A 16927-nucleotide genomic window follows, 5' to 3' on the forward strand; every position below is an offset into this window, starting at 1 on the left:
ATTTTCTGTGCTCCTTACGTGACATAGCTTAAACCGCTGCCCTACTTTATCTATAATTGCCGCGAAAATGACCGGCAAATGGAATATCTAGCTCTGAAAGAGATACTGGTCATGTGGATTCATCAGATAAGTGCGTTTTCGTAAACCGGAATCATAGGGGGTGCATGTTGTTCTAATAACCGTACCAACTACGAAAACCCAAAACAAACGACACAAACGCCATCTCTAAACTTCTTTAATGATCAGCCGACTTAATTGAAGGTTGGGACAGAGTTTATCGTCTTCAATTACAAATACAATACCTAACGGCAACCTAAATTGGCTAAGATTGTTTATGTTATAAACGATTTAGACTATGGATAATGGTCAAAAGCATAACTTCGATATCAAGTCTTGCACAAAAACTAGTAATTGAAACTAATTGATTTCAGAGGAACCATCCTCCTAGAATAGTCTAACATTTGAAATAAAAAATTCATCTAATTTTGAAACAGTAATAATTTATTTTTCCAAGTTATGTAAAAATTCTGACAGTTAGTGGCAGGTTTTGATTCTATTTTTCATTTCCGTGATCTGCTGCGGCTCGTGCAAAGCGTCACTAACTGCACTCTGATTGGCTCTTCACAGGAGTCCATTAATCATGTAAACACCAAGCCCTCCCTCATGAAAGTATTTTGCCTAGTTTAGGTCACCAAGTGGTGTACATGACCCAGGTTATTGTAAGACACTCCGACATCAGCATGCTCAGGTCCAAGATTTTTAAGCTTAATAGCCAGCGCCCTCCCGAAAAAGTCTTTCGCCTGCCTTAGGTCACCCAGCTGACTGTGTACATGACCCAGGTTATTGCAAGACACTGCGATATCATCATGCTCAGGTCCGAGATTTTTAAGCCTAATAGCCAGTGCCCGCTCATGACAGTCTTTAGCCTGGTTTAGGTCGTCTAGCTGACTGTGTACACGACCCAGGTTGTTGTAAGACACGGCGACATCAGCATGCTCACGTCCGAGAGTTTTAAGCTTAATAGCCAGCGCCCTCCCGAGAAAGTCTTTTGCCTGGTTTAGGTCACCCAACTGACTGTGTACATTACCCAGGTTATTGTAAGACGCTGCGACATCAGCATGCTCAGGTCCGAGATTTTTAAGATTAATAGCCATTGCCTGATTGAGAACGTCTTTCGCATGCCTTAGGTCACCCAGCTGACTGTGTACAATTCCCAGGTTATTGTAAGACGCTGCGACATCAGCATGCTCAGGTCCGAGGTTTTTCATGTAAACATCCAGTGCTCGCTTGTGACATTCTTTTGCCTGGTTTAAGTCACCCAGCTGACTGTGCACATTACCCAGGTTATTGTAGGACGCTGCGACATCAGCATGCTCAGGTCCGAGATTTTTAAGCTTAATAGCCAGTGCCTTCTGGAGACAGTATTCCGCTCGCCTTAGATCACCCAGTTGACGGTGTACGAGACCCAGGTTATTGTAAAACGCTGCGACGTCAGCATGCTCAGGTCCGAGGTTTTTCATGTAAACATCCAGTGCTCGCTCGTGAAAGTCTTTTGCCTGGTTTAAGTCACCCAGCTGACGGTGCACATTAGCCAGATTATTGTAAGACGCTGCGACATCTGCATGTTCAGGTCCGAGATTTTTAAGCTTAATAGCCAGTGCCTTCTGAAGACAGTCTTTTGCCTGCTTAAGATCACCCAGTTGACGGTGTACGAGACCCAGGTTATTGTAAGACGCTGCGACATCAGCATGCTCAGGTCCGAGATTTTTAAGCCTAATAGCCAGCGCCTTCTGGAGACAGTCTTTCGCCTGCCTTTGATCACCCAGTTGACGGTGTACGAGACCAAGGTTATTGTAAGACGCTGCGACATCAGCATGCTCAGGTCCGAGATTTTTAAGCTTAATAGCTAGCGCTCGACGGAGACGGTGTTCCGCTCGCCTGAGGTCACCCAGCTGACGGTGTACAAGACCTAACTGAACTTTCAACGCTGAACTTTCAGCTTTAAGCGTCCTGACAATTGGAATCGCACAGGGAGTTTCTTTGTCTTCGTCGAAGAATCGCTTGGCTGTTAGACGGGCCAGCTGAGAATTTCCACTTCCAGGATTTCCGGCTTTGAGCGCTTTGAGGTGTTGTGTGACTTTACCAACCTCCGATCCGCGAGGGGAGACGTCTTGTGTAGGTTCAGGAGGAAGAATGCAAAACGGGGAGACTTCGGTTTGCAATTGTTCTTCAAGAGTCTGTTGTTGATTCCCTTTTCCTTCAATTTCTTCGTATTTTTGTTGGAGTTTCGATCTGTTTTCTTGAGGATCCTCTTCTTTTTCTTGAAGTTTCGTTTCGTTCTCTTTAACCTCTTGTTGAAGGTCGTCAACTTTCTCTAGAACTTCATGATTTGGTAGTCCTAAAATTGTCGAAAGTGATGTATGGTCATTTTTGTTACCCGCATTGCCTACACATAAGGCAAATATTCCATTTTCTTACCTTGATCAACTTCATCTGTGAACACAGAATCGTTTTTTCCTTCGTCTTTTTTAGCTGATTGAAACTGTTTCTCTGATTCTGTAGAGAAACAGTTTTCCCAATGATTGCCGTCTGTGGAGATTACAACAATTTGTCGGTTTTAAGAAACTTAGCATTTTCTAACCTTTCGTCTAACTCCCTCCTCATATGTACATACTGACACATAAAAAGTCCACGAAAGGGTCAGTGTTAGCAAGCATATAATGTTTCAACTGGCTATACATTTTGGCCTGCTAAATCCCTTCGCGGCCTTCCTTGCATATCAACAATGGACGCACCAATTGTCTCGAACAGGCTCCTCCGCTCAGTAAGTCCTGCTCTCTAAAGCACATTATTATAACCGGAGATCACATACCGATCGAACCAAGAGAGTTTTGGAGTCTCGCACTTAAAGCCTGAGTCCCTTGCCTTGTAATCAAGATTAAACGTTGTAATCAAACATTCAAAATTTGGTACTTCGCATAATACTTTTCTCCTCTTTCCAAGTTTCCAATATTTAAAAAATCCCGCATATCTTGAGCTTGAGACATCGTCCAGTGGGGAGGACTTATTGCAGTGTGATTCCGTTTTTTGCAATTTGGTACGCGTCTCCTTAATTAATTAAGATTTACTTTAATGAACTGTATAGAGAAGCATCTCTTAATTTAAATGGGAGCATTTATTCACTGCAATTTTTTCAAGTCTTTGTAATTTCAGGAGAATGGTGAGTGTTCCTCTAGAGATATTTATAATCCATTTCCTTACATTTTGGGGACTTTTTAAATTAGCTTAAGGGCATTAAAGAAATTAGAAAGGCTTATCTCGTTTACTTACTTGATTGATTTTTTACTGCCTCTGCAAGCTCTAAAATATGACTTGCTTTTAATTGTTCTTCATTGACGCTCAAATCTTCAGACAATCTAAGCATAAAAATCAAATTCAGACTTTTAATTACTAGCTAATTATGAGACAAATTTCAGTTGGGTTCACTTTCCAGTTAATGTTGAAAATAAAAAAAACTGTTGGTACTGAGAAACTCTAACCAAAATTCTCAATTAATATGGCTAGTTTTTATTGATAGCTGGTGCTTGGTGGGTTCCTAATTTGTTGTCTGAGTGTTTTGTGATTGTGTGTTTTTTATTTTGGGGTAAGTCCAGTATTTTCTATTAATAATGGAAAGTGGACCGAGTAGCGTCCAATTTGGTCTGTAATTATAGGAGTGTTAACAAAATCAGACGATCGAAAGGCGGGAGTCCATGTGTTCATCATGAGTATGAATACAGACAAAATTGGACGGCACGAAGTACTGTTACCAAGTAATCAAAACTATGACAAAATTTGAGAATGAAACTAGACATAGGTTGTACGTTTTCATAAAAAAAAACAACAAGTAACTTGGCGATATGCAAGACAACAGCGCACACATGATGCGTTCTGTCCACTTGCACAGGCATGACGTATTAACTGTCCCCTTAACTGTCCTATTACATTTTGTTATAATTTTGATTAACTGCGATCAAGAGAGAATAACAGTCCCATTGTGTTTTTCTAGCTGCGATTCAATACACCCCAATACACCCAAATGTAAAGTACAGCGGAAATGACGACCTAGTCGGTTATAAAGTTACATGAAGTTCAAGTAAACACCGAACATTCTTGGGGCCAATCAGTCCACTTTCGTGGAGAGGTAAAAAAAAATCACGTGCCTCTCTACTAGGGCTATCAACTAACCTGCAGTGACACGAGCTTCAGATCTTATTAACAATTGCTTATATGAGTCACCAGTCATTTCCAGTCTAAACTGTTACAGATTTAAAGTTACTGTAGTATGTTTCAAAGTCTCAAATGTAAATACAACTACCTTTACACTTGAGATAAACAATTTAAGATGTCATTTTTTTTTGCTTAAAAAGTAGTCCCTAAGGAATTGCAATTGTAAAAGAAATTCGAATTATGCTCCTGAAACAAAGTAAATAGGTTAAAATCAAACATCAAATTGAAGCAACTTCTTCAATTTCTTGACTTATTAGTTGTAGTTGCTGGCAAATTCTCATTAAATGGTAAACTCCTACGAAGCAGCCACTTGTCAAGGTTTCAAAGATACATGCAGTTGAATGTGCTCTTCGTTACAGTAGTAGGTGCGAAAAGGACAGTGTAAATTGAGTCCTCTTTGCTTTCCAGAACTTGAGTCACGCTTAGCCTCAGCCTCAACTGGGATTTTTGATTCGGATAGCCCCTTACCCCATAATCATATTATCATAATTGGTTCATTTTCAATGCCATTATGATGGTTTAAAATGAGTATTTAATGGAAATATACACGATACCTTTTACTTATGGACTCAAGGTACTGCGCAGTATCTTCGTGGCCAAATGCTCTCGCAACATCCTCTGGTAATGGAGAAGTATACCTGTAGGCGTTGAAGACCACTTTTCCAGCTGACGAATTGAAGACTAATTCAATGAACTGCCGAGTATTAGTTTCCGCTGCTGTATACACCAGCAGCAGTAAGCCTTGAAGTGAATTTAGTGGATTCCCTGAATTTGTGCACCCTATGAAAGGAATTTTGATGAAGACTTTTGGTGTAATACGATGATAAAACGATATCCAGATAGTTCACTACGATCATTGGACAATTTACTCCTCATCTCGAAACAAATAAGGATTCTATCCCGTTTAGGGCTAGTGTATTGTTGTGAGGGGTGGTTGTCGTAGCGAAAATTTTCTATATGCGGCCTGCCAAATTTAGAAGTTTGTTCGAATTGAAATCTCTCCCATGTATTTAGACCCAGAGATAAAATAAATATCTTACAAACCTTGTTTTCTCGGTCCGCATTGTAAGTTATGGAACCTTGTTTTTTTCCGCCCAGATTTATGACCCAAGCACCAAGTGCGTGGGCCATACAATGTAAATCTGAGCGGAAAAAACTCTTTCCGTAACTTACTGTGGGGACCTCGAAATCGATTAGTAAGAGGTGTATTTCAAAGGAAACCTACTTACAGCCACATGCATCTCGCCAAAAAACCCAACACGCACTAAATGGATTCCAATAATCTTTTTCGTAAGTCCTTTATGTGTTTTTATAACAAATTCAACGTTTACTTGGGATTGATGAAAGACGTCAACTTGTCTCTCATGCTTACCTGAACCACGGGATTTCGTCTCTTTTTCTTTGCTATCAGTGGAGTACCCTTTACAAGCAGTTTTCCATGTTTCGAAGAAGGTGTGAAGCTGCTCTTTGTCCTGGACTATTTGCTTGAGAACTTCATTGCGTTCATTGAAATAATAAATTTCTGTCTGCCCAAGATAACTTGATTTGCCAGTCCTGTCACTTTTTCCATTCACTTTTACAGTGACCCAACCTTCTTCCTCAGCGTCTGGAATTCGAAGATTCAAAATTTACATCTTGATACCATTTATACTACTGTGCAAAACAATGATGTTATGACTATCATCTCAAAAGCAGTTCACGGCATTGAAAACAAACTGACAAAGTGTGGGTTTATGAAAACAAACCGTGTCAAGTTTTCGTCCTGTGTAAGTCTCAGATATAAAAGATCTGTATAAAAATCTTCCCGGTCTCATGAAATGGGTTGTCTTAAAATTTTTTGAGTGAGTCGTAATCTGTGGGTTAGTTTTAGAGACTCTTGCTTGAGTCCAAATTCATTTCACTACAAACGATATGGGTTCCAGCTGAGTCAAATCTAAAAAAAGCGAACTTACACTGTACATGCAATCACATGCCTGCTTGGTTTTTCGTAACAAAGTTAAAGTGGTTAAGTAGCTTGCCTTAGCAAAAAATGGTTTCCAAGTTTGGCATTTAACATAGGACGCCCATGCGTGCGCATTGCTAAAATTTCTAACATCAAGCTCAAACATCACGAGTATTTTAATACTTGACTCAAATCAAGATAACTTTACTTACAAGGAATTCTTCTTCCAACAAGACAGTTTGTCTTATGTTTAACTCCATTCAAATCAATAGAGCCTAGACCACAAAACTTAGCAGTTCCAGAAGTAATGTCTGACGGTAAGTCTGGTTCAAAAGTGAACCAGCAAGATCCTCCACCCTATTTAGGAAGAACCGCAAAACTACCTTAAATTTCAAGAAACATACATCAGTAATTATTTTTATTGGACATTCGCACAGTTATACTTAAAGCTGAGAAATTTCTGAAATGTAATTGGCCAGGGAAAGTAGTATTTCAGGCAAATTTGAAATACGAAATAGTAAATTTCTAATTTTTAAACAATAGCGGAAAGATTTCCCGATGTGACGCGAAAGACCGGCTACAACTTAGGGAAAAAACAGAAAATGAAAAGGATCTTTTTTCATTTACAAATTTCGGATTTTGGAGATTATGGAAGGAACACAGTACTGTATAGGTTTATCGGTTTGTAACCCCTTTATGGCTTCGGAACAGTTGGAATTCAGTTCTAAAAGTAAGTTTGCTATTAATGTTTATTGATGTACTGTTCTGTGACTTTTAGTTGCTCTTAATCAGATAAAGAACTGTATTGATTTACCACGTGGCTTACGCCATTTTTCATGCTCTGATAATTATTAATTCAATTCGAAGATTTTCAATTGCTTAAGCGCTGTTTTCCGTTTCATCATGTGTAATGTAACGCTTAAATTTCAGATCGAATAAAAAAAGAATTTAAGAATTATTTGGCTAAATTAAACAATTTACGGGACTCCACCGATCTGGTTTGGGTTTCACTCTGATAGAACATCAATAAAAGCTTATAAAATTAAAATTTCCTTTTACCTTCAGAGGAGTCTTGGCTGGTTCAATGCTTACTTCATAACAGCTATTCCCCGATAGATTTAGAGACAAATTTCCTTAATAACAGGATAAGTGAAAAAAATAATAGTCTTTGATTTAGTGAAGAATGATGGTTCCATTTACCATAGTGCCTGCCTCTGTCACACACCTGTAATTAGGGTTAGTTGATCTCCTTCCCTTTGCTCACACATACAGACAAACCAATTGTTTCTCAGAATGTAATCAAAATAATCGGAGATTCCTATCCTTAAAATGCAAAACAGAGGCACTGAGTGCGGTAAAGTCAAAACTATGAAGACCATGGGCTGAAGCTCCTGGAAGCTCTGTGATGGGAAGGGCGTCCCCCTTCAATTTTACAGCTAAAGGCCTCTATAAAGATGCCATTTCCTGCAGCTAGAGATCACCAACAATTGCAAACCTTACTAAAGCGAAGTTTTCACACTCATATCGTGATGCCCGAGAGGTAAAACAAAAGCCTAAGATACCCAAATAGATAGCAAGGTATTGCTTTAAAATGGTAAACAGGAAGGAACCGAAATTTCACACCGAAAAAATCACATGATGAGGCGCCACGTGTTTTCTTCTCTGTGATTTGGCTCATTTTTTGCCCTGTTGAATATACGCCAACTAAATATAACATTTATAGAGGATGTATAAGCCAACCTGGGGCCCGGATATGGAATTTTCATGAGTCTCAAGAGGACCAAATCATCGAAATTCATGTGTTTTACTCTGGCACTGACTTCAATTCGTATTGCAAGATTAGCCATATTTGCATTGCAAAACTGAACAGTTGTGGATTTTCCCCAAGAGACCTTCATTACTTGCAGAGGAACAATGAAATGTTTAGAGTTACTTGTGTGAAATTTCAACCGGTGATTAGCTAAGCTGTAAAGAGGATGCAGTGGAAATTGGAACTTTATGTCCTACAGGCTTCCGTTTACTTCATGTTTCTCGACATAATTCTATCACCTTGGAGGTGGCATTGGATTTCTATACAAGGAAAGCCTTATTGTAAACACTCGTATTAGCGAGAATTTTGAGACTTTTAGCAAATGGACATTTGCTTGAAGAACATCGAGTGGGTTCGTATCCTGTGTATTTATCATCCGCCAGACGATAGCACCTATCCACTTTTATCTGAAGAATTCTCTCGATTTTTAGAGCTATTGTTAGCTGAGTACTCCAAGAGCCTATTTATTGCGGGTGATTTCAACCTTCACCTTGGCGATCCTCGTGACAGAAACGCCAAGCGTTTTTTAGACATAATGGATATTTTTGGCCTGAGACAACATGTCTATAGGGCCACTCACAAAAAAGGCCACACCCCTGATCTACTTATTACTAGATCCGAGGGCTCATGAATCAGTCGTGTTATAATTAGGCATTCTGGAATCGCCGATCATTATGCAGTGCACTGTGATTTGCATCTGTAGAAACCTTGCTTTGTTAAGAAAACAGTAACGTCTCGCAAGCTCTGCTCTATCGATATGGACTCTCTTTGTAGGGATATTTGTGATTCCAGTCTCTTCCAGGATCAATCTAAAGATTTGAACGCCTTTACTGAACAACATGATGACATTTTGTGCTCTATATTGAATAACCATGCTCCTCTTAAGCAACGTGTGGTGACCATACGCCCATCAGCCCCCTGGTATAGCCAGGGAGTGGCCTTGGACAAAAAGAAAAGGAGAAGTCTAGAGCGGAAGTGGCGCAAAACGAAGCTAAAGTGCGACCTTGAGCGCTATGTGCTCCAATGCCCTGTTGTTAACAATCTGATTAGTACTCTGAAAACTACCTACTATAGGGAGCTCATCAAGGAACACTCTGAGGACCAAAACGTTCTATTCTCCACTGTAAACAAACTGCTTCAAAAGGAAGCTACAAAACGTTATCCGCCCTCCCCTAATACTACCACTCTAGCAAATTCTTTTGCTGACTTCTTTGCAGGGAAGATTGACGCTATATATTATACGCTTGAAGAGAAACTGGTAAACGTGGGTCGTACTGACATAATTTCTCCTAGATGCCATTCTGAATTCTGTGATTTTGCTATGGTTAGTCAAGCCTCTATAAAAGAATGTATTTGAAAGTCAGTGCTTAAGTCGTGCAGTCTTGATCCTTTACCTGCCTCAGTGATGAAGAACTGTTTAGATATATCCTTGCCAGTTATAACGAAAATCGTCAACTCATTTCTCTCTTCTAGAACCATACCTGATGCATTCAAGATTGCCGAGCTGTTACCAGCCCTTAAGAAATCTGATGCTGATTTTACAAACTACTCTTAGACTAATTCTAAGCGCTCACTTCCATCTTTTACTCAGGAACTTTCAACTATTCCGAGATCTAGAACAGTTACTTATGGAAATAGGGCGTTTCCCATTACTGGACCAACGCTTTGGAATGAACCGCCAGTTTCTTTAGGAAAGGCTGCCGAAATCTATTCTTTTAGGCGTCAACTGAAAATCCGTCTCTTCAAGAAAATATACTTTTGTTAGAATTTTTGATTTTCTTATAATATTTGATTAGTTAATTAGTGCAATCATTGTAAACACATTTTGTTATTAGATGAATTGTAAATAGAATTGAACTGTTATTAGTATGAGTTGTAAATAGATATTGTTCGATGATTTCGTATGATGATTTTGTATAATGATTTTTAAAGCGTTATGGACAATTAGTGTAATAACACTGTATAATTAAACTTATTATTTTTTAATAACTTATTGTGGAAAATATCTTTTCTTCCTTTGTGAGGGAAAGCTCCCAAAAAAAAAAACTGAGAATATTTTGCAAAGGAAGCAAACGATCGCTGAATATGGGAGGTTTTCAGCAAAATACATGAGCCATGCTGGAATCTCTTTCAACCTATAAACTAGAGTACTTACCATTGTTATCACATCTGTCAGAATTATTCGAAAAGGGGAACCATGACTTCAAAGATGACCACCAATTACTTCCTCTATTGCAAGCAGCAGTATCTGTCAATTAGGAACAACGGCATTTTGAATGAGCATGTAATCTAATTTCAATTTGTTCCATGACTGGTTTACAGAAATTTCCTTGTAATTAATTTCCTAGTTTAATTTTAAGACCACAACCTTCCCCAAATAATATCGATGACCTTAATCACATAAATTTGCAATAAAGTTTAGATATAACGCGCGCTGTCATTGGTTGTAGGAGCGTGTTTTAACAGAGTACAAAACACGGAGCTGAGCTAAAGCTGTCACGCCCTCTGCCAATTTGTGCAATGTCCGACCATTTCTTGGACTTCTCCGGTTTAAAGATTTGCTGATCAAATTAAAAAACCTATTCGACAGTTCGAAAGGGATGATGTCTCTTTAAGTAAATTAATGCGGCATCAAATCTCTCTGCACAACTAAAACTTCTGTACAGTTTCAATACAGAGAGGTCAGTCTTTAAACAGTGAGGTGATTTTTCGATATTCTCATCGCCGGGTTGCTTCGCAACTTTTCTATCAAGTTTGCGTATTAAAATTTTACTGATACAGGTTACTTGGGGACCGTTGCTGGAGATCAACTGAACATCGGAAACAGAAATCCCTCGCACGGTTTTTTAGGTTGGTGCTTTAGGAGTCTTTGGACCAAATGTCAAGGCGATCTGCGAAGTTTGCATACATAATTAATGCATTTAAAGAAGACATATTTGTAAAAAAATAATTAGGTGTCATGCACTTTTTCGGTTGACCACATTTCAAGTTATATCAACCCCATGAAAACTGAAAATGCCGACCAGCAATGGAAACACACAGGCATCCTGCGCAGTCTCGGGAGACTCTCCCAAAAACATATTTTGCCTGTGACAGACATTTAGTTCAATTTAGCTGACCGGAAATTTTGATTTCAAGGTTTTCTATTTTTAATTAAGAAGCAACCTAAGTACTCCGTGGCGTTAACGCTCGAGATATCAGCGGTGGCCAATTTACGTTGGCAACTCAGTTGTTAACACTAAATTGTTCGCTTTCCCCATTCAAAGTCTAGTTTTATACACAGACATGCAGTAGCACAGATCACTTCCTGCAGGAACCAGGTTGTTTCGGTTGTAAATAACTCCCACGAGTTTCAATATTTTGCGAAACTTTCTCGTGGAAACTGTGGTAACAATAATACTGCTTAGTTTGATAAAAAAAAATTGGCCCTTAAAAATCTGCTATATTCTCGACTCATGGGAATTTACGTAAGCATACTTAAACCGTATCATAGGCCAACACATCTCCCACAGAGAAACAGTGAACTCCCTCACATGAGTCTCTGAGTTATCAAGCTTAAGTGAACTTGGACTTATCAGTGGGTTAATTTTAGCCCCATGAAAATTTCTCTACAGAAGTAATGTCCTTCACATACCGTGGGCGGACTGTAAAGTATGCTGATAACCCATTGCCAAATTTCCCTCCAACTCTTGTTGTCGTTCAATCACCATTCCATTTTCTGAAGTGGTTCTCCCATTTTCAATTTCAGTTGCATGATGATAAAGTGGCATTTTTCTTTTACCTATTACGATATGTTAAACGATGAAGATAATTAAGAATAGTCACAAGAGAGAGCAATTGTATTCGTACTAATGTCATCAAATAATAACTATCAAATAATAAGGGTGTCGTGAGTAAAATGATTTGACTTAATTAAGTTTCGAAGGGTATATTAAATACACACCTTGAGCGGATGTGTCCTGATCCACAGAGTGGTTTGAAGGTTCTTGTTGCCATGTATCCTTGCTGGAACTTGATGTTAATGTACCACCATCTGCCATGATAAAAAACCCACCGCTGATCAAATTCTTGTAAAAGAGGTCACTAAACAGGATAACAAAAGTCTTTATAGATGTGCTTCAGAGAACAAAAATCTCTAGTTTTGTATATTTACCTTGTTTAGAACAATCCTTCTGTTTTTCTCCTTTTAATGCTGATTCCCCTCCTCCATTTCTTTCATCTGGTTTTTAGTATACAAAAGGAGAAAGTTGCGATCTCTGTGGCCATTTAGCATGGGAAATATCAAAAGAGTTTGCCATTTAAGAAAAATTATAAGGAAAATGTTTGCCCTCCAGAAGGAAAATGATGAATCGCATTTTGGAAGTTAACATAGGTACAATAATTTTGGGTTTGATCAAATCAATAATTATTCAAGGACTGCACGCTGCACATCCTTACATACATTTTCCTGTTAACTCAGTCAACACTGTTGTCAAACCAGAGCTACGATTGAATGTGGATGATGTGGTACTCTCTGGAGTAAGTAATTTGCTGGATCTTTGGATCCCTGTTGTGTCCGTAGCAGGGTTGTAACTAAGAAATTAGGCTGCCAGCTAAAATTTCAAGAGAGGCGTCTCAATGATAGAGAGCGGCAATTGTGAGTGTGTAACCTCAGAGGTGCCGTTTATGATATAACAAGCATATGCCTGCCAAACATCCAGCCGAAAATTACTGCTTTTTCATCTATGTTACAGGCAGCCTGCACTTAGTGACAACCCTGTGAAGGCGAAAAAACTTCAGTGCAACAATGGCTCTATCCTTCCATGAGTACCAAGGTGGGTAATCAACTTGAAGAGAAACCCGACGAAAAAGGCCTCGTTTATGTTTATCTCTAACTCAGCAAATACTCCGCCAAGCTCGCCTCATAGGAGCAGACATGTGAATTTCAATCGGAAAGTGTTCCCAAAACATTAAAATCAAAAGAATACCAGATGAAAACAACAATAAAGTGACAAAGACTCATGAATACTGCAGCACAAACAAGGCCACAGGACGAATATTCAGTAAATGATGTATAATCATGCTTAAGAGCTATTCTGAGAGAGTTACCACGATGGACTTGAATCAACAGCAATATAATGCACTCCTGGACACAATTAGCTGGGACACTTCTCCAGAGAAACGTCTATGAGGTTCCTCTGCCCCTCTCGCCCTTCCAGTGCTGTCATTTGTCAATCATGTGTCTATGCCATCTTGCAAACCAACATTGAAAGGGAAAGGGAAGGCAGAGATGTCCCAACAAATGTGTTTGGGAGTGTAGGCCAGCTCCTTTGTGGAAATTAATTTGGATATCTGAAGATAATGAACCAGATGAATAAATTGTACATATTGCTGGTAACGTTCAAGACCTTAAAGATGACTTGCAAATACACGTACGCTGAACTAACCAAAAGTTACCAACCTGAAAATGCCCGTGTCCTATCAGTCTCTGAAAACAGGACAAAAGAAATCTGCTCGTTGCTGCCAAGAGTAATGGCACCCACAGCAACTGCCTCGCCCTCGACTGTGATTGTAATTGGAGCTCCAAGGCCTTTCCGATAATCTTTGTGAAATCTAGCGCTTTCCATCTTTCCGGAACTGTGGTCAGCGAGATATGTTTCTTCGTCCGTGATCCCCTTAACCTGGTATGGTCTTATGGCAAATGACTCCCCCCATTCTTCAACGACGTGACAGTATAATTCATGATTGCTTAAATCTTCCTTTACTTTAGTGCATAAGGGAAACGGACGGTGATTCATCAAACCGGAAGTATGTTTCCTAATCACGCCGAGTTTGTTTGGGTCAATAGGGACGATCGAGAGGCCTGATTTGAAGATCACTTTGTCGGACACCATATCAAGTAGTCTCTTTCGTCCTTTTTCAGTGTATTTTGACTTCTTGAAATACAAGTAGTAGCAACTCAAATCATCGGATGAAATTACCTTGTCGCTTGTGACCAGATGAATTTTTTTATCACACCTGGGAAAGAAGTCCTTTATGAGGCTCCCGGTACCAATGAACTTACCGCTCTGCCGAGGAATGTGTTTCCATATCCCACAAGTAGCTAAAATGCACTTATCTTCCCTTCTTTCGTTGTCTTTTCTCGATGCATGTACAATCGTCGGAGCGTAGGAGGCTCCACTCGAATGTGACATTCCTTTGTCATCAGACCCTCATTTTCCTATCTTTAAAAATCTAGGAAATGACCGAGGATATGCATATCTCAGCATGGCGCCAATACAATTAATCTTTCCCAGAATGATCGCATTCAAATTAAAAAACTCCGTACGATACGTCATTTTGATGAGACGTAGAGTTATTTGATAAAATTTAAATTTAAAATATTGCTAGGGAAGAAAAAACTAGAGGATATGTACAACCCGTCACATATAAAAAAGTGAGTTGCCATGTGAGATGATGACTTCTGCATCACTAACCATATCAAGGCCAAAATCAGCAATGTCTAAACAGCAAAAATTGTTTTGAAGACCAACAATTGATAGCCGGAATTAAACGACACGAATCTTTTCTGAAATAGATTTATCATATCTAGTATGTATCGAGCGGTAATTAGAGTTCTTTTATAAAGTAGCTCTTGTAAGATGTTGTTTGCCACGTGTATTTGTTTACTCGATCTGGCAGAGCATGTGACTTAAATCTGTAATGATAATTGAAATAAGCGTGTGTTCTATACATCTACTCACTGTTCCAGTTACCAACCTACAGTAAAACCCGAGTAATTCGACCTTCCATGAGAAACGAAAAACGAGAAAAATTAAAGGAAGTTTCATGTCATTGAAATTAGTGTTGAATTTCAATCCTGCTGTTAATAATTAGTAAGGAATTATGTATATACCGTCATACAGCATGACTTCAATTAAAAACCACATCCGTTTCGTAGAATGTTCGAATTCAAATTAAAAAAACCTCCGATTAAAATTCCATTTTTACAAGTTATAGGGTTTTTCCATAAAATCGAAATTGAAATATAAAACGTTTTAAGGGAAGAAAAAGCTTAGGAACAATTCAACTCGTTATACATAACGCAGTGGTTCACCGTTCTTTTCTTCGATTTCTGCATCACTGGCCATAGGAAGGCTATAATAATCAATGTTTTGCCGGCACTAGCCTACAGAAATCATTTCTGAACTCGATTTCTTCTTTTAGTATGCATCGAGTAGTAATTTAAAAACCGGTTCGAGTTAGCGGAGGTTCATTTAATGGTAATTTCTAAACCGGTTCGAGTTAGCGGTGGTTTGAGTCATAGCGATTGGTGTTAATTTCAATCATCCTGTTTATATTTAATTAAGAATCAAGTATATACCATTCTTGCCCAATCAACAGTCACTTTCATATTTTAAGTTTGTTCAGTGTAAGAACGTTTAGCTCAGAAAGTTTAGATGTCTTACGTTTTCATACATGTAACACTTTCATATCGATCGTGATTAAATTAAGATTTGGACGTGTCAATCAGCTATGTTCTGACCCCTCGATACGATTATCGAATGATCTTTTTACTTTATGTTCGAGTTCTCAGGGTAAAATTGAGCCAAGGTAAAGTTAAGGAAATTCAAGTTAACAGAGCTCTAGTTCCTTGATTTTATATGACCATGAAAATAGGGTCAAATCGAAGGGAAATTCGGATCTTGTTCGTGTCAGCAGAGGATTCGGGGTTGGCATCGGTAGTGTTCTTCTTTATCAAGAAAACAATGCATAATTTCTCAACTCGAAAAACAGAATATTTTGTCGCAACGCAGTCAGTTGCTATGAGAATGGAACAGTGAGCATATTTAGTTCAAAGCGAAACAGCATGAATCTCACTTTCCCGACATACTTTTCATTAGAAACCAATTTTCGAGAAAGAGGTGAATCTCCCGGCTATAACAGACCTCTAGATTAAGGCAACGTGCTTTTCCAAAATCGTTCGAGCGTTCCCTTTGATTTATTGAGACAAATCGAATAAGAAGTGATGGAACTTACCGGCTTAGAAATCGAAGTTTCAATAACTGATGAGTGGAGCTCCTAAATCTTCACTGAACATGAAAAAAGTAGTTAAGATTAGCAATCTTCGGCAGAAACGCGAAGGTGAACCAGATACTATCCAAGTATTACGAAGTGTGTTCTTCTCTTAATGTACATCGCAATTTCTATTTTTAACCTTAAACAGGAAATGGTTCATGCAATAAATCATATCTGGGTGAATTGAAATTGCAGAATAATTTTTCATTTTTCTAAACAGGTTGAGTTTACTCCATACTAGGTGAATAAAATATGTCAGATCTTCGAAAAGGAAACTAAAAGAGGATTAAACCAACGCAGAATAACACATGAGCAACAAAACTGGTTAGATAAATTGATCGATAAAAATGGCGGGCTTTGCACGATGAATAAAATATTGTGGATTCTTTGCAGTCTCCTAAACCACAACAAAAGCTCAATGAATTCAATTTTTGTCCTAAAAAAAGATGTGCAAAATTCTAAGACTGCCAACACTGCTTTAAATCGACTACAAATAGTATTACGAAACTAAACTGGCCCAACGCACTTATCAATAATACTGGGAGAAAAAAAATAGTATCACTACTGCAATCTGTTCTCTAACGACGATCAAAGAGTTTAACTCTTAAATTTATTTAACTGTTGTTGTGGGTTGAGGCATTTTGCGCGCTTTTTTATGTACAAGATTAGACGCACAAAATATTTATTAACTGTGTATTACACTCCTCATATGTCACACAGTCACAATATATGTCTAAATTTTTTGAGATAAAAGTAATTGCCTATTCGCCAGAAACTGTAATATTTGAAGTTCACATCACGAACCATACGCTTACCATTTATTTATGTCAACTTCATGTACTTACAGTCTCTAAATGCAGGAGGTTTAG

At 38.6% G+C, this 16927-nt stretch overlaps 1 protein-coding gene across 1 annotated transcript; it reads right to left on the bottom strand.

Annotated features, from left to right (window-relative positions):
• Positions 1–329: 329 nt before the first annotated feature.
• LOC131774226 (uncharacterized) lies at positions 330–16144 on the bottom strand. The gene is made up of 13 exons (XM_059090235.2): positions 16020–16144; positions 13462–14234; positions 12175–12240; positions 11965–12054; positions 11656–11802; positions 10177–10269; positions 7271–7344; positions 6424–6568; positions 5642–5875; positions 4824–5049; positions 3331–3416; positions 2479–2589; positions 330–2398 (listed from the first exon to the last, which is right to left on the bottom strand). The coding sequence occupies exons 2-13, from the start codon at positions 14192–14194 to the stop codon at positions 684–686; spliced, it is 3720 nt and encodes a 1239-aa protein (XP_058946218.2). The 5' UTR covers positions 14195–14234; positions 16020–16144; the 3' UTR covers positions 330–683.
• Between the last annotated feature and the right edge of the window lie 783 nt (positions 16145–16927).

The sequence above is a fragment of the Pocillopora verrucosa genome, chromosome 11, assembly GCF_036669915.1.
Source record: "Pocillopora verrucosa isolate sample1 chromosome 11, ASM3666991v2, whole genome shotgun sequence".
Taxonomy (NCBI): Eukaryota; Metazoa; Cnidaria; class Anthozoa; order Scleractinia; family Pocilloporidae; genus Pocillopora; species Pocillopora verrucosa.

Bases quoted from the DNA above. Each gene is read 5' to 3' on its own strand.
- LOC131774226 (XM_059090235.2), bottom strand. From the start codon at position 14,194: ATGTCACATTCGAGTGGAGCCTCCTACGCTCCGACGATTGTACATGCA. The intron at 10,270-11,655 runs GTATGTGAAGGA...CCTAATTGACAG, and splicing joins TACTTTACAGTCCGCCCACG to ATACTGCTGCTTGCAATAGA. The intron at 3,417-4,823 runs GTATCGTGTATA...TTTTATGCTTAG, and splicing joins CTTGAGTCCATAAGTAAAAG to ATTGTCTGAAGATTTGAGCG.